Here is an 18,566-nt window from a genome sequence, read left to right as displayed (position 1 = left end):
AGTGTAATGGTACTTATAATAATAGCTGTGACTTTGCGTTGTTTTGAACAGAGAATATTAATAACCCACCCACCCCCAGTTAAGGAACACGAATTCTACAAAAGAACAAGCAAAGCAAGCTCAGGAAGGCACCAGAAGGAGGGATTAGTCCCAATTATCCAAAATGCATCAAAATGTATATATTACAATTCGGAATAAAAGAGAGAAAAGGAAGGGAATTGTTGCCTTCGCTTTGTAACGCCCAAGCAGAGCCCAAACCCAGCCACCCCCCACCCCTCTCAGTCCTCTGCGAAGACCCCGGTCTAGTACAACGACGATGAGGGAACCGAGCACAGAGTAAAGGGTGCCAAGCGGAGTGCTCTCCTCCGGGAAAATTATTCTGAGGACCAGCAACCGCGAAAGGTAGCGAGTTTACACAGAGAAGGAAACACGCGGCGCAGGCAGCTCTTTGAATGCACTCTACTGACAAGGATGGCGGACTTTGTTAAGGCAGGCTAGGAGTTTCCGCTGGCAAAAAAACAAGTTTGCCCGCACCTCTTTCCAAAACATTCGCCACTGCCCGAGTTTCCTTCGGCTCGTCTCCTGGACGCTGAACCCTCGCAGGGCTGTGAGTTACCCTCCGAAGAAGAGAGAAACAAACGCCGGGCGAAGAGATGGCTAAGCAGCACGGCCAGGCAAACGACGATATCGAAGGGTAAAAATAATAATAATAATAAATCTCTCCATTAAAAAAAAAAAAGCAACAGATCTAGGATACTTCCCCTCCCCTTCGGGCTGTTTGCAGTTCCCACGCACGCACGCAGGCACCCGGCAGCCCATCTCTCCACCCCACCCCCCCTTCTCTCTCTTTTTGCTCCCTCTCCTGCTTCTTCTCTTTCTCCTTCGTTTTCTTCTTCTTCCTCCTCCTCCTCCTCCCGAGACTCCCTCTGCATCCTTCCACTTTTCCGTGCCTATCTGGAAAGGCGACGCGAAAGGCTCGGTTGAAATTTCCTGAGCGTCGTGCAACGCGCCCCCACCTCCCCACCCCGGGTGGCGTGGAAACAGCCCTTGATTGCATACTCGGCGTATCTCGCAGACTGTAAGCGAGAGCTGGGCTCGCCCGTTTTCGCCCGCGCTCTCTTTCTCCCTCTCCCTTGTATGTGTGTGTCTCTCTCTTGTAGGACTGGCTATGGCCACCACTACTTCCGGGTTCCGTCATTTCATTCTCCCGCCGATCAGCGCCGCAAAACTGAGCCTCTTCTATAAGCCAGCCAGCAGCCAACCTGCCAACACTTACTGACACTCACTCATCTCAGAGGGAGAGGTGAAGAGGCAAAATACCTACCGGGAGAGAGGAGGAGGGGGGGGGGAGGAAAAAAAAAAACAACGCGCGCGCGCACACACACACTCACACAAGCACGCACATACACACGCACACAAAAAGAACGGAGGAAGTCCACGTTTTGCAAACTATTCCATTTTTCTTCGCATCCTACCCCACCCTCCCCCCCTCCCGGTAGTTTTTTTTGTGTGTTTTTTTTTAAAAAGAATCTATAGCTTTCCTACAAGCAAATCCCAAACGCGGACTTAACTGAGAAAGAATCCGAGGTTAAAAGATTCCTCTTTTCTTCTTCTTCTTCTACTTCTTCTTCTTCATCATCATCAGCCATCATTCATTCACTACCTTGACATTCCATGGCTTTGATTGACAGCTGGAGTGGCAAAAAGCCATGAGACACGACAGTTTGGTTACATGTGGGTTGCTGACGGGCCGATCGTAACCTTCAGTGTGGGGCTTGGCGACTTTTATGTTTATTTTTTTTTAAAAAAAATATCCTATTTTTTTTCCACGTAAAAGAAGAGAAAAAAAAGGAAAGACACAGAAAAGGGAAATAAAGAAGAGCACGCGGGGAAAACAGACAAACTCTACGTGGTTTATTTTTCCCTACTTTTTTTATTGTTATAACGATTGTCTTTATGAATATTTACGCTTATTGGAGAACTCTATAAGTGGGTCGGAGAAAACAAGGGAAAAGGGATTTTTTTCTTCTTCCTTTCCTTCTTCTTCAGTCACTTTTGTTGGTGGTGTGTTACTGGACTGGGATATTAAATATAGGACACATCCCGGAGTTGATTGGAGCGCAGACTGATGGCGCAAAGGGTAGGTTTAAATCTCCAACACTTACCTTCCGTATAAAATCCTTTCTTAACGAGGGGCCTGTCGGATTTGCTCTTCCCTCTGGCTGCTGCTCATGGCGGCCGCTATTTAGAGAAACAAAACAAATAGCAGCAAAAAAAAATATTCACCAGTTTTGTGTGTGCGTGTGCCTCTATGCCTCTCTTTCTCTCCCTCTCTCTACGTGTGTGTGTGCGTGCGTGTGTGTGTCCCTCTGTCTGTCTGTGTGTGTGTGTGTGTGTGTGCGTGCGTGTGCAATTGTTCCACGCTTCTTTCCTCTGTAGCTTTTCTCCCAACAGCGCGATTTCCCTGCTCTTCTCTAACTGCTCAGTGGCGCGCGGTTTACAGGGGGGAAGGTTTGCCTGCTGTTGCTGCTGCCGCCGCCGCCGCCGCCGCTTCTGCTGCTGTGGCTGTTGCTGCCGCTGCCTGGGAAATACAGCTACATTTGCTGCTTGGTTTGTCTCTGATTTTGACAAGGACAAGGGGGAATCGCGTCTAAATAATGTTTCTGGTAACTTTCAGATTATTCGCTCCCTGTCTCTCGCGCTCTTCTCTCCCTTCTTCAGCCTCGCTTTACCCTTCCTACTCCGTAAGCCTTAATCTGGTTACCGGTGGGGGTGGGTGGGTGTTAGTTTATCTGTGGCCCCGTCTCCTCTCATTCGTAAACGGTTTCCTCCTTCTTCCCTTTCACACTTCCCCTTCCCGTGTTTTGCCCTCGATGCAGCTTTTCCCACAACCGGCTCACAAACACACACACACACACATTCCTTGCCCCCTTCTTCCCTTGCCCTTCCCCCCCCCCCAGCTCTGTCGACTGCACTTTTTATTTTGATTTCGGTTTGTATCGCTTTTCTCTCTGTTGTGGCTGCTCTCGGTTTGTAGTTTTGCTGTTTTGTCTGACTTGCCTGGGTGCTTTACTCTCTTCTGACTTCTGTTGTTTTTGTTTTGTTTTTGTTTATTTCTTTCCCCCCCCCTTCACCCCCTTTCTCTTTCTCGCTTTTCTCCCTCTCTTCTCCTGGTTCTATTTCTTTCCTTTTTCTGGCCCATTTTCTTTTTGACAGTACGATGAGCTGCCTCATTACGGCGGGATGGACGGAGTAGGGGTACCGGCTTCCATGTATGGAGACCCACACGCCCCCAGGCCGATCCCCCCAGTACACCATTTGAACCACGGGCCACCACTGCATGCCAGCCAGCATTATGGAGCCCATGCCCCGCACCCCAATGTCATGCCGGCCAGCATGGGATCGGCTGTCAATGACGCCTTGAAGCGGGACAAGGATGCAATCTATGGGTAGGTACAAAGCAAGGCAAGCCAGGCGCTGTGGCCCTTTCCTTGCAGCATATATGTATTTCGGTGTGTGTGTGTGTGTGTGTATGTGCTAAGGGCCGGAGAGACAGTCTCTTTCAGGAAAGAGGGCAGAGGAATAGCTGTCCTGCACAAGGAGGGAGGCAGGCAGGGCAGGCACGAGATGTTTTGGAGAGAAACTGTAGTGCTTTTTAAACACCACCACCCCCTTCCTAAAATCCTCCTCGGGTTTTCTTCCTGAAATCTAGAAGACACGTGTAATTTGTCACTATAGATCAATATTCTCTTTCGGCATTTCTGTAGGTAATAAAAACATTTTAGGTCTATAAAGTTGAAAATGACACAAATATATGGGAAACTTCAGCTAGAAATCCCACGGAGGATGCAGGGATTGACGCGAGTATTTTGACGCGCTGGAAGTGCGTTCAGATTTTAGTGAAAGCTGTGTGGCTACGCTGCTCCATTCTTCGGACAGCCCAGTCTTTAAGACAGTTACTTAAGGGCTTTTTAAAAGCATTTTTTGTCTTTCAGAAATGAAAAGAAAGCCTGGTTTCCCCAGACTCATTTACACACATGCAAATTTTACTGAAATCAGCGGGGATTGTGCTGTTTATTTATTTAGATGTTGCTCTGTAAATGCAGAATTAACCCAAATAAAATGAGGTTTGAAAACAAAGCCGGGGTGACGGCATGGGAAGATTGTGAGAAACGTATTCTCCACAGCAAAGTTTTATTTAGGTGACATTTTTCTTTCCTTCTTTAAAGCATGCAATAACAGCCTTTGTGGCACAACTAATACTAGGAGGAAAGATTTAGGGAAAGGATTTACTGTTTTAGCTCCCGTATCATCTAGTTAGACCCTGATCCCCAGGCAGTATCTGGCCGGACAACGGAGAGGAATTTATTCAGTCCTCTTGTCTTTTATGACGGGGCAGTCGATATTTTAATCTGGACGCCCCGGGATCCCCTTCTTTCTCCTCTCCTTTCCTTCCCAGATAGCGTGGCTCTTGTTACTTCTCATCCAAATAGGAAACGACTTCATAGTTTGGGTAAAAATCAACTCTTTCCGCGTTTGGTACTGTCGTGGCTTGGGGACGAGGGATCTGCTCGTTTCCTTGGCTAGGTTAAAAACTGCGGGACTTTCACAGCGAAGTCTGGGGCTGGGTAATTTGTGTTTGTGGAGTTCGGTTTTGGCCCAGGATTTTTTGTGGAGAGGCGTCTGCGTGCGTTGTGTTACTTTATACGTTTGGCTCTGTGGTGTCCCTTTAGTTAGGGGAAGGCTGAGGCTGAGGTAAACTTGCGCGTGTAGCTACGTTCTGTTTCTTTTATTTTTGCCCTGGTGGGAAAAAAGAAACTTGTTGATTAGGTTTCTCTTTTTCTCCCCTTTTCTCTTTTTTCCTCTTAAATGTCGTTCTCCCCTCCTTTCCTTTGTGTGTCGTCGCCCGGCAGGCACCCGTTGTTCCCTCTGTTAGCTCTGGTCTTTGAAAAGTGCGAGCTCGCCACCTGCACTCCCCGAGAGCCTGGGGTGGCCGGCGGAGACGTCTGCTCCTCCGACTCCTTCAACGAGGACATCGCCGTCTTCGCCAAACAGGTCGAACTCTTTTTACCCTCTCAGCTTTTCCCCGCCCCTTCCCCCGCACACCCTGCCCCCCCCACCCCGCCTTGAGCGCGCGACACCTCGCGCCAAAGACAAACCCCCCCCTCCCTCAGAAGACACCCCCGGGGCCCGCGCGATGAGGCCTGCTGCTCCTCAGGCCTTGGGGGGGGGGAAGGAAGAGGAGGGCGCCGCTCGCTCTTGAGGGAGCTTTGGAGTGTCTGAGGGAAAACGTTCCGGGCAATCTGGGTCTGGGTGCCTTTCCCTTCTGCTCAGCCACCTCTCTATCATCCCCATTTTCCTCTTCCCTTCTGTCGGCATGAAAGACCTGCTGGGAGACCTTCTAGGATTCCCTTAGGCCAGGGGTCGGCAACCTCGGCTCTTTTATGACTCGTGGACTTCAACTCCCAGAATTCCTGAGCCAGCTACGCTGGCTCAGGAATTCTGGGAGTTGAAGTCCACGAGTCATAAAAGAGCCGAGGTTGCCGACCCCTGCCTTAGGCTCACAGGAAGGGGACATTGTTAAAGGGGATACGGGGGTGGGTGGGTTTGGGAATGGTGGTGGTGGGAGAGGGGGAGAAGGAGATGCATTGAAGAGGTGTTAGGCCCATTTCTCAGCCCCTCAGCTGAAATTGAGAACTGGGGGGAGAAGGAAGCTTGTGTGGGACAGGGAGAATGGTGGTGGCCCTGAGTTGGCCTAAGTTTTCAACTGTCTCTTTGGCATTGCAAAGAACTCGCCACTAATTCATGTTTTGGATCTGTTACAATTAGACTGTGAGGTGGGGTGGGGGGCACAGGCTCAACAAATGGGAAGGTATTTAAGGTAGTTGAAATGCACACTGATTCCTACTCACTCTTTCCCCCCCCCCCCACTCCCCCTTCCCCTGTAGGTTCGGGCAGAAAAACCACTTTTTTCTTCAAATCCAGAATTGGATAATTTGGTAAGGTTCTTCCTGTCTGTTTTGGTTTTTTTTTTTGTTTTGACCTTTTATGCTCTGGGAGACCCCCACTTGTGCTTAGCCTTGGTTAAAATCAAATAATTAATAGGAAGAGGGGCTTGGAGAAATGTTTGTAGAGGTGCCAAGAATCTGAAAGAAAAAGAAATTATTCTTACCCAGGGGCTTCGAGAAACTCAAACCCTTGACATAGAAAGGGGAGGACAACAGATACTTGAGCTGGGTTTAAACCCTGAGAAGCAAAAGAAAAGGAATTCTTGGCTTCAGCAAAGAGCTTGAAGTTGTTGACTGTGATTGTTTTGCTAATTTGTCCAATTTTACTATTAAAAGTACTGGAAATCCACTTGAAAAAAAAAGAGGTGAAGGCAGATCATTTGAAGCCATTCCACCTTGCTTTCTTAGTTTTTTTTATTTTTTTTAAAAAAATGGATGGAGTGGTGAGTGGATGTTTAGCACTTGGTTGGTTTGCAGACTTTAAAAAACCACAGGGGATGACATCTTGGCAAACCACTTATCACTGTTTTTCTTTAAGTGTGTGTGTGTGTGCTTGTGTGATTTGATGTTTTTTTTAAAAAAAAATCAAGTGCTTTAGGTTAAAGTTGATGATCAAAATTGCCCAAGCGTGTCCAAAGAGCTAAAATCCTGGATAATGAGAGCGTGCCCTGACAATCCCCCACTCCTTGACTTGCCTCTTCTCTCCCTTATATGACAATTCCTCTGCTCCCTGTTTTCTTTCAGATGATACAAGCGATACAAGTCTTAAGGTTTCACCTTTTGGAATTAGAAAAGGTAAGAGCAAGGGGGCACTCCCTCTTTTCCTTTTCCTTTTTCTACTCCTGGCCTCCTACAACCCTTGGGAAAATTCAAAAGGACACTGTAACTGCTACAAAACACATCCTGACACTAAACCAAAAGTGCATGGCTCTTTTTTCTTTTTTTTCTAAACCTCCCCCCCAGCTTCTCCATTCTTTCCTATCTTCATTCAAGTATCTGCTATGACCTTTCCTTCTCTGTCTTGGTTCCTTCTTGCAAATTATTTGAGCCAGCGATAGTATTTTAAGCAACTTATCATTTAGCATGATTATAGACCCCCCCTGTTTTCAACATCTTATAGATCACATGAAAAGGCTAAATGCTACAAGAAAATTATTTTATACTACAGTTCTCTCCTTATCGAGAGATTTCAAAATATATATACTGTTCTCTCCCCACATCCTTTCCTTTACTTTTCTTGACTGAACTGCCTATGTTTTTATGTTTTATTTATCCAGATCTCAGTGCTTCTGATAATATCCTTAAATCGGATTTTCTTCTATCTATAGAATAGGCTAACATTTAATAGCTGTGCATCCCCCAACTTGTTGCTCAAGCAAGTCTCTGGGGAATAATATGTGCTGTAACAATTTCTCTATTGTTTCCTTGCTTCAACTATATGCCTCTTAATTAGAGTTACTCTTGGAATAGATCACAGTGCTTCTTTTGCAATTGAGTGTGTGGCGGGGAGGGGGGGGAGATCAAGTTGCAGTCTAGAAGTTTTGCTTTCTCTCTCTTAAAAATGCATCTGTTTTTTTCCTCTTCCTTTACTTAACTGTTACATTCAGGTTCATGAATTGTGTGATAATTTCTGCCATCGGTACATTAGCTGTCTGAAAGGCAAAATGCCCATAGACTTAGTTATTGATGAAAGAGATGGCAGCTCCAAATCTGACCATGAAGAACTCTCAGGATCATCCACAAATTTAGCTGACCATGTAAGTCTTTTCAATAATTTCTAATGGCTCTTACCCATTTAGTAAACTCCTGGACTGTTACTAATTAAGGATTTTCTTACCATCACCCATGTATTGGAATTGTTTACCTCTGTTACCTGTTATAGAGCTATTGTTTAAATCTAGGTTTCTGGTGGAAGAATATTCCTTTGTATTTTATTACTGAGAAGTTTAAGTTTTGTCTTGTAAAGTTTGCAACATTGACAAATTGAAGAGTTGACAAACCGTCTAGTAAAAATAGGCAATATTTTCTCCTTTATGACCCTTGCTATTAATATTATAACAAAGAAAAAAGAAAATTGAAATTATTCAGTTATTTAAAAATCAGATTTCCTCCATACTTTATCCAGGCAGAATTATTAGCAATTGTGTACTATTTTGAACCAAAGTTATAAATAATAACCCTACTTTCTGTATTGCAATATATCACTGAAATTTGCACACGTTGCCAAGTGGCTGAAGCTTCATAATAAATTTCAATAATCTTGAGATGCCAGTTATTTGCAATATCTTTTAGAAGCTGCAGATAATTATGACTGAGTAACTACACATTAGCTGTTGGTTTTAGTAGTAGCTCAGTGAATTGTTTTTGTTGAATATGCACAAATATGTCAGGGAATGGCATTTTACATGAGCTGTTATGCTTTATAGAACTGCTTATGGAAACCTGTTACGTACTTACGTAATAAGTTTATTTACTTTAGAAATGTATAAATAGACACATAGTGTTCAAGTGTGAATAATAGCTTATTTCTAAGAGTGTAGAGAGGAGAGTTTACATAGGCATTGTAAATAACTTCATAAAACAAGCAGTATAAACTAAAAATAGCATAGCAGGAACATTCTAACGTGACGGAGGGATTACTATGCTATGTATAATAAGTTTTAGTCTGCCATGAAAAGTAGATACAAAAGAAAGAATATTTTATATTTCTTTTCTTTTTCTTTTCAAAATATGTTGGCAGAAAGTTGGTTTTGCTTTATATTTGTTGACAGTACTTAATAACAGAAAAAAGTACTAATTTGTTATGGACCATTTCTATCTTTAAATAAATATAATTGTTTTGTTTCTTTGGAAATCTCCGAGTCCAGATTTCATGACATTTTATAATTATTGCTATCAAAGCATATAAGCAAGGAAACACTGAATGTTCCCTCAAAGTTCTATTATATCATTTATAGCTACTAAAGTCTATGAAGCAATATCATAGTTTCAAAAATATTTATTGTTTAAATATTTGGGGCATTCATAACTTTTTGGGATCGTTAGACCTGAAATGGCAGGCATCCTCAAAGAGCCAAATATGTTTATATAAAATATTGCGTATCTTCCCAGAACACTTTTAGTGTAAATTTGTTCTAAGTGGAAGTGTAGAAATGGACCTTGCTGTTGTTTATATTAAAGGAGATTACCTAAACTATACTGTTTAGGGCTTTAGCAGATGGTGAGTGCTCAAGCCAATTTGAAGTGCTCTGTTATAATATTCAAATTCAACTACAGGGATAAAATGAGGTTTCAGGGGACTCACATTTTGTAATATAACCATCTTCGTAGAAAATAATCTTTTCCAACCCTTCTAGTGGTAAAACAGCAAATTTGGGCAAATGTGTTAGCCTATTCTAAACCTGTCAGGGTTTACCACTTTCATTGTTATAATTATTTAAAACTTATTTAAATAATAGGACATTGGGCTCTAGATATTTGGGTTCTACCATTCTTACTTTAGCTTCCTGATACTTTTTTGAAGGAAGTAATAATTTGTGCAATCAGAACACCAACTGGGAAATTAATAGTTATATCACTGAGGTGCATTTGGGAATTCTGCCTTATTAGATATGTATGTTAACATCACCCTAAGGATACATTTGATAAAGGTACAGATAATAAGGATAATGTACACATTCATGCATACATATTCATATAAAGTGTAATACTTTATTAATAATCAGTAATGCATTTTGCAATTTTAATGAGCATATAAAAAATCTAGAATAAACTTGTTTATTTGTGGATTTTTACCTTACACTTAAAATTGATAAACATGAGCATTTCTCCAATTTGCTATTCAAGATTTATTTTTGCTTGCTTTGATATGCATATTTAAATACAGCCTACGGCTAAGTCTCATTTGGTGAAGGGTGGTGCAGGTGTTATGATAAACCACTTAAGGACACAAGATGGCATGGTGTTTTTTCTGTGTTAACTCCTGACCATTGCTTTGGTCCTTATAGCTTTATTTACTTTTGAAATACTTAGAGTGTTTCACCTGAATGACTATGAATTTATAGCTTTAAAGATGTTTTAATTTGTTCTGGGCCAGGCCCTCTTTTGTTCAAATGACTGTGAAAAATAGTTGATATTCCAATATTTCTGTTTTCTGTTCATGGTTATAGATAAACTGCAATATAGTAACTGTAGTAGTAGTTTACTGGATCCTAATGTGTTTGTAGGTTATATACTATGATATAGATCAAACTAAGGAAATGTCAAAGAAGCTAATATTCACAATGAGATTCCTATGTTCAGATATGATGTGTCTTTTTGTAGCACTACATTGCTGAAAAATATAGTTTAGTTTGTGATAAGAAAAGGGTTCATCTTGGCAAAAGTACTAGCTTTTATGCAAAAAGGCAGTCTCTAATATTGGTAACATGCACACAATGTTATTTTACGTACTGTTAATTACTGTTAATTCTTCTATAATACAATAAGAATCAATTTACAAGAACTTTGCTAGTCAAAAGCTAGGATACTGGTAGTCACAGAAAATTGCTATATTTGATATATGCTGTGGCATAGTTAGTAAATACAACACTCCATAATTACAGTTTGAATTTTTAATACTCGCATATATTTTCATTGCACTCAAGTATTAGTCATAGATGTGTAGAAATATACTATAACTGAAATAAACCAGATAAAATACTACTGTAAATATTGTTAACTTGTGCTTCTTAGGAATGCAATTTATCACTGTCACATATGTGCATATATATGAACTCAAGATTCCTCAACCTTGACTTCAGTTAACCATTATTCATATAGTTTTAAATATATTTTTTAGATTCTTTAGAAGTAGTTAACAATTTTATACATACACATACACACACACACACACACACACAAGGAAATCCTATTTCAATGGATTTTCCGTATAACGTTGATAGTATTACAACTTGTTTTATTACATTTGTTAATGATCTCAGAAAAAGGATAATAGAAAATGGCCTATATGTAATTTATAGCTGAAGTCTTTCAAAATGGAAGTAAAGACTGGTAGCAGGAGATTTTTAATCCTTATTCTGCCTTGACTGTGCCAGTATATATATTCCAGTTATATAAATGAATATTTGGAATAGATTCATTCACATTTTTCTTTATAATAATCTACAAAACAGTTTCTAAATCTTCAAAATTCTTTACATTCGACCTGTAAAGCAGGGTTTTAAAGATTTATATTGGATGATTAAAGCAAGAGATAGTGATTTTCTTGGAATGTACTTTGAAGATCAGTTTACAAAGTATTTGTTAGTTTGCATCAAAGATGCTCAAGTCCAGAATTTACAAAAAATGAGAATTTTACCGTAAATTGTTTTTGAAAACAAACAGAAAGCCATCATTGCTTGCTCTTCTTATTAAAGTATATACACATTCAATATTTCTTGTAGATTCTCACACTTTGATCATAGAACCTAGTCAACCTTGGCTGATCTCAAAAAAACTAGATAGGGTCAAATTTGATTAGTACATGGATCAGAGAGACCACCCAGAAACCCAGAAACTCTAGACCAAGGGGGAAAATGGAAGACAATGACAAACTCTAATATTTTTGGCAAGGCAATTCCATATTCTCTATATCCATGAAGTTACTTAGAGTAGGCCATGACTTGATTTTATATTTATCTTTCATACATAAAACCATTTTCACATTTGAACTGTAGCTAAATGTGTCCTGTGCACAAAAATCTGTAAAAATTTAAGAGAAATATTGGCAATAATTGATGCCACATCAGAATGAGAAATATGTCATGTACAATATTTTAGGCTTGACTGCATTTTTCTAGTATCCAATAAATGATATTATATTAAAATAAATAATTTATGTGGGTCACATACATTTGTTGTTGATTTCTACATTTACTGACATAAACAGCAGTTCCTTCAAAATGCTTTATCTCCAGTAAACCACAAATTTGTGGAAGGTTAGACTTGCTAAGAATGCAAGATCAGGTCTTAACAACTTTATTCTTTATTATATTTAGGTATGAGAAATTAACAAACCAAATTGTCTACTTACGGTATATAGACTCTGCTTCATACAGATTATGTTAAGCAGTTCACAGTTGCAGTTCTATTTACTGTATCATTACTTTACAATCATTACAAACCTTTGGGGGAAGGGAGAATTGCTTAAAAGTAATATTTTTCAGTAGGATTACTGAGAAGTAGATGGCTACAAGACTATACTATTTCCCAGTGATCATACTGTGTAAAATATACAATGAGATGTAATCAGTTCGTACAGTCAAAGTAGTAGACTGCTGTGTTCCATAGCTCATAGTGTGAAGCTTGCAAAGTTGTTGGTTTTACATATAGTTTACTAGCCATCTAGTGTTTGTCATCCAGGAATAACAGATTTGATAGCTAGCACGTTTTCTAATAATCTTTGTAAAATTATCTTGACTTCACTAAAATCCATTGTATACATTAAATTTGATATTATAATGCTTTGCCACTTAGGCCCCAGTTGTCAGTATCTTAAATGTAGTAAAAATTTCTCCTATAGCGCCTGAATTGTCTTATTATTTTTTTAAATCCCATTTATATCCCGCCCTTCTCCGAAGACTCAGGGCGGCTTACAATCTAAGCACAAATCAATGTGCTTAGCAATAGCCTTCGTTCTATGTATATGCCTGCTTATTAGGGCTTTCCCCCCCCCAGCTGCATTATTACAAAGTCAGCTTATTGCCCCCAACAATCTGGGTCCTCATTTTACCTACCTCGGAAGGATGGAAGGCTGAGTCAACCTTGAGCCTGGTGGGATGCGAACCTGCACTAATTGTAACGTATTTACAATTTAACTGAAATCAAACTGCATTTATGTTGGCATTTATCTTTCTGCTTATTTTTATTAGTTCCATTGTGTAATGCAGGTATACTGTATATGAAAAGTATTCTTTTGAACACTGTTCAATATCAGTATAAAAAGTATAGCATCTGTAATAAGAAAAAAGGCTGATGCAGGTAGACAGAGTCACTCATGAATAAGCAGATATAACGTTTCTTTCACATAGCTCACATATTAGATCAATTGGAATCTTAAATGTACAAGAAAACATAATACATATATGGAGGTTTACATAGATTGATACATGCATGGTATGAGAAACTTGTAAAAGTAAGTACAGTGAAAGAAAATTACATTAATATATGGTATAAAAAGAGTTACATCTGTTTTGTAACCTTCATGCCCATTTATTATATTCTTTGTGCATAGCACTGATATGGAATCATACAATTTTACACATTTATTCTTATTTTTTAATCTAAAAGGCTGATGATACATGATGTTTTAATAGGTATGTTATAAGCGCTGCAGTCTTATGGCTAGATACGTGAGACGTTTTACTGAACTAAGTGAGATTTATTTCTAAAAAGACATGCATAACATTGTGCTATTATCAAACCAGATTAAGCTATTTATATTTAAGTGGGATTATGTTTGTGTGTATATTTGAATCTGTGTATTAAAACCTGTATATTTTCTTACTAAGGTTTTTTATAAATGCACTGTTTATTCAGCAGTTCGGAAATTTTACATATTGTATTTTACAATATTTTAGTGCGAGTATAGATTATATGTTCATAAGGTACCATGTAACAATCTTGTTCAGTAATATATTAGTAACTGGAACCAAATTTTTAGGTAAATTATGTAGTTCAGCTGGTGTTCTGAGTACTGCTTGGATGATACGAGATCTGATCTAGTTAGTTTATGGTTAGGCCTTGGATGAAATGAAATATATTTAACCTATAGTCAACATGCCATATCAAAGTGTTGATGTTTACATATACAAAATTGATTGATAATAACTAAATGCAATCAAGTACTCAAACTGTACTATAGTATAGTACTATACTGTGTCTTCTTAATTTATTTATCCAGAAGGAGTTTTTTTTTCTTATCACAAACTTTTATGAATGCCATAGATAGGGGAGCTATTTTTTTGCATATATTTGAAATGCACATCAAAATCAGTTGATTCTGTCTTCTTCCTGCTATTCACTAGCATGCAGCAGTGTAGACGAGACAGATATTTTTAACATATATTTTATTTTGAAATACAAATAATTTCTTAATGAAAAATTGAGTTATACTGCTATAAAAACAGTGTGAGATCAGAATCAACCCTACAGGGGGCCCCTTGCATAATTAAAGTGATTTTGCCCAGTGAAAGTTTGGGTTGCATAAGGAATGCAGAGTTAATCCATCTGTATCTGTGTAAGCTGTCATTTACACAGAAGTTTGAGGCTTATTAAATCACTAACCTTGGCACTGTACATGATGAGTGACCAGTATTCATGCATATGAACAATTACATGCCACTGAGGAATGTTAATAAATAATTATTATAAAACAGGTCTGTGTTGAAAATATTTCATTTCTTTAAAAAAAGCATGTAGGAGTTAAAACATTTAAAACTTCCATTAGATTTGTAAGAACAGCAAAATAGTAGCAGTTCATTTGCTTCATATGCCTAGAGACTCTTGTCCTTTCCACGCTCTTCTTTAGATTTAGCAAAATCCAGTGATGGTGCAAAATCATTTTTTTTTAATTTTCAAGGGAAAAAATACTGTACTGGTAAAATTGTGTTTCTGTGAAAAGCTGTGTACATAAATGAGAAACAGTAGATAGCTGTAGAGTGATCTCCTGTGGCCCTGCTAGTACAAGCTTTCCCCATATTGTCTCCTGCTTTTATATTAATTACAACTTGCATTATCAGCTGTGAGTCTTAGCCCAGCAAATAGAAAATACTGCCCCTGGAGACCTAGCTTCTTGTATCTATTTTCCATCTCCTTCTATTGTGTGCCACTCAGTATTACTGCTTTGCTCCTAGTAACACTGCTCTTTAACACAATTAGATAAGAGCAAGAGGAGTGCCATATTTGACTCCCAATTATTAAAACTATTGGGAATAGATACATGTGAACTCTGCATTCCATAGTACATAGCACTTCAGCTGGTGATTCAATTCAACACATTCATACTTTTTTACTGTTTAAATATGTGTCATAAGATTATGTACAAAGTTAAATAAATAGTTGCTGTGACAGGTTATAATTGTCTTAATTCAATTCTTATGCTGCCCCATGTTTAAGTTATTGGCTGGAATAATATTTTTTTAAAAAAATATGGATGATGATCAAAGTACCCCCCCCTTCCCTTAACAGTTGCATTGCTATTAAACATTGGCCTCAGGTAATAGTCTTAGCAAAACACATTATTTCCAAAAGATAGTTAGATAATGTGAGGTAACTTTTTCGGTAGTTTTTCATATGCTAAGTTGCTTTCTGAATGTTTCAGCATACTGCTATACTGAAATTATATTTTCATAAGTATTCAAAGTTTAGTTTTTCTGATTACAAGGTTATGTTCTTTTCAGCTCAGTATGTATGTTGTTTGAGATGATGTATACTGTATACAGTATTTAAATTTAGCCAGATTTTTTATACAATAGTGAAATATAAATTCTTCAATACTCTAGTGGTTATACAAGAAAATTTGATTCCAGTTGAATTCAGCACATAGATTATCAACGTATAAATTTCAATTATTCAAAACCTATAGGGTTACATAAATAAAACTGCCCTAGCACCCAAACGTAATGGTACGTTTGAATCATTTTCAAAAAGTGGATTTAATCAATAACATGCAGTATCTATGTATAAATACATAGCGAATTCGCTAGAAAATTGAGCTATCAAATCCCATGTACAATGTGATGTATTTCTGTTCATGCAAAGGGTCAATTTCTTAGTATCTTCTCTTGCAATTTTTCCAGTTACTGGTACTCTTCTCTCCCAAAACTTGCCTCAAAGTACACTCTCAAGTAAATCTTAGTTCAAGGTAAAATGCCATGGTAGCATACTATCTTTTAGATGAAAGAAGCTAAATCTTCTGGCAGGACACTCTTGGCCTACTGTGTTAAAAGTATTTATTTTTTTTAATTAAATCTCCCTAGGATGACTTTAATTTTTTGTGGAGTGGGGTAGCATCTTAATCTAATGAAATAAATAATCTGTGACCAAATTTACTTAAATAATTCTGTTGAAATACCCAGAATGAAAGATCTCATTGTTGCCATTGACTTGTGGATGAGACTGATTATTTGGTCATGAGTAATGGTTTCAAATTATGGATGTGATGCCATGTTTGTTACAATACTAATAATGAATGACTTGAGTATGGTTATTGGCCAAACCTAATGTCAGGCAGAGCTAGGGAACAGTTGGGAAGTTGAAGTTGAAACACAAATATCCCATATATTCTTCCCAAGTTCCTCTACTTTTCCTTTTCTGGGAAGAATAAAAAAAGAAAGCTATAGGTTTTCTACCCCACAAATGGCTATCAGTGTACGTAGCCTTGTATTTCCCCCTTCTAATTGAGATTGGATCTCTGAGTGGAGGATAGCATACATTGGTGGAAAAAGCAAATGATTTCTGCTGCAAGAAGTTTCACTCAGTGTCCCTTTCTAAACCAGAAACACTTGGTTTTCCAAATACTCTATGATTTTGGTTAACGTGTGCCTTGAAACTTAACTAAGGCGTTACTGAAATTTTAATAGTGAACTAAGAACTTTACAGAAGCCACTTTTAAGAAAACCTGCAGAACATAGCATGAATATTATAGTGTCTGAAATATGTGTCCTAGGAAAATATGTTTTATAAGTTTTATAAAAGAGCAGCTTTCAACATGATATTGAAGGACTAAATGCATGCCAGGCTATTGTTTTGTTACCTTTTTCATGTATTTCTTCTAACTCTTTTATCTGATTACCATCCGGCAAACAGCTGACGCTGAGAGAGGTTGCAGAAGGACTAAAGTGCTCCTGTCTGCTGTTTGCCTTCAGTTTGAAGCTATTTGAGTGGTTTCCTAATTCAGAGATAAAAAGGGGAGCTCATAGGCTCGATCTGTTTAAACTGAGACTGCACAGAAACTTGCTTGATTGTGACATTTTATTTCCATATATGTTTTTCTGAAATCTAATCATCATTGCTTTTTTGAAATAGTTTTGTGTGTGTATACACATGTGTATGCATCTCTGTGTGTTCCATATAGACACACATAATAGATATAAGTGTAAAATTGAAACATTTCAGACTCTCTTAACTTGTTTTCTTTTTGTTTTAAACTTCCCGATTTACAATATGGTATTATTTTTGTACATTGTAGGAGGAGAATATTAATTTGAAGAGTATTAATTTTAATTATAGCATGTTGTTATTTTTCAGTGTGTCTTTCTATAATGTGGAAATTTATGGAAAAATATGTAGATTAGTTTGATGGAAAATTATTTTTTAAATGCTGCATTTCAATTTTGATTTATTTTTGTAGATAGTTCTACTGATCTGAGTAAGAGAGTTGTGAAGTTATTATTAAGTATTTGTTTCCATTTATCTGGCTTTCACTGCTTAGACATTAATGCCCATTCAGTTTAGTGTTGATTTGATTGTGGAATGTGATTATCTAAGCTTACGATATTTTTATAAGACAAATTATTTAGAAAATGGTTTAAAGATGATAACTTGAGTTATGTAGACACGCTTCAGTGCCAATCTGGCAATAAAGCATTCGGCTCAAAATGCAATAATTTGGGAGGAGTCATTAAAAAGCTTTAATTATTGGGATGATTTTCCATTTCCAGCTTTGAATGGATTGGTATTTTTCTAAATTTTCTAAATTTTTAGATGTAGTTGTTGAGGATGATGCTGAAGTTTACTACAAAGTAAATATTGATGCCTTCTCTTTGGAATTGCCTAGGGCTCATGATAGTTCCCTGAATATAGAATATTTTACAAAAGTGCTTCTTGTTAGGATGTGTTTAATTTAAGTTGTCATGGACGGGTGACAAGCAATGGAAGTTCAGCTCTAAGTCTGATCTATTGCATGTGTTCTTTTTCTCCTTTTCTGCTGGAGGAAATTCCATCCCTTGCCTGCCTTCATGTGATGCTGATAAAGCTTTTCCTGTACAGTAGAATTCCTGTTTTCCTTTAAGCAACAGCAGGGTATTGGGAATGATCAGGAAAAGGGAGGAGGACCAGGAGGAGAAAATGCTTAGTGAAGTAGCAATTAGCTGCAACTTTCAGCTTTCTACATGTACCTTTTAAAGTAGCAGTTCTCTTCAGGAAAACCAATGATCAATAAATTTTAAAAAATGGGAATTATATTACTAAACTACTGTAGAATTAGGGAAGCTTTGTCAAATCTTCAATTAGTGCATGCATTGCCATTATATATCAGATAGAAAGATTGTAGAAGAATATATTGCAATTGACCATTTAAACTTACGTAACTAGCTAACCTTTAGCTGCATAATCTTTTTAAAACATCATCTTCCGTATTAGTTATATTTTGCTTAGGGTGCTATTTGTAATAGATGTTATAATAGAGAAAAACAGTTTATGTGCATGTCATAATTATTAATTGCTGACACCATATTATAAAAAAATACCCTGCTGCAGATTTGATAGGGAAAACTTAAATAAAGAGAAATAGTAGTT

General features: G+C 38.1%; 1 protein-coding gene across 5 annotated transcripts in view; it reads left to right on the top strand.

Moving 5' to 3' along the window:
- The first annotated feature begins 380 nt into the window (after positions 1-380).
- The window catches only part of MEIS2 (Meis homeobox 2), a 241,697-nt gene continuing 223,511 nt past the window's right edge, over positions 381-18,566 (top strand). For 3 of the 5 annotated variants that reach the window (XM_083371905.1, XM_083371903.1, XM_083371906.1), the window contains exons 1-6: positions 1,508-2,140; positions 3,217-3,449; positions 4,914-5,055; positions 5,949-5,999; positions 6,753-6,803; positions 7,616-7,765. In XM_083371905.1, the coding sequence (XP_083228031.1) occupies positions 2,129-2,140; positions 3,217-3,449; positions 4,914-5,055; positions 5,949-5,999; positions 6,753-6,803; positions 7,616-7,765 (639 nt within the window). In that variant the 5' untranslated portion in view covers positions 1,508-2,128. Of the gene's footprint in view, positions 695-1,507; positions 2,141-2,490; positions 2,667-3,216; positions 3,450-4,913; positions 5,056-5,948; positions 6,000-6,752; positions 6,804-7,615; positions 7,766-18,566 lie in introns of those variants that run through there. The other 2 variants (XM_083371907.1, XM_083371904.1) reach the window with 2 other exon arrangements.

Source organism: Vipera ursinii (assembly GCF_947247035.1).
Source record: "Vipera ursinii genome assembly, chromosome: 1".
NCBI lineage: Eukaryota > Metazoa > Chordata > Lepidosauria > Squamata > Viperidae > Vipera > Vipera ursinii.
Note: the sequence above shows the minus strand (reverse complement) of the source record. Positions and strands in the feature narration are given on the sequence as shown.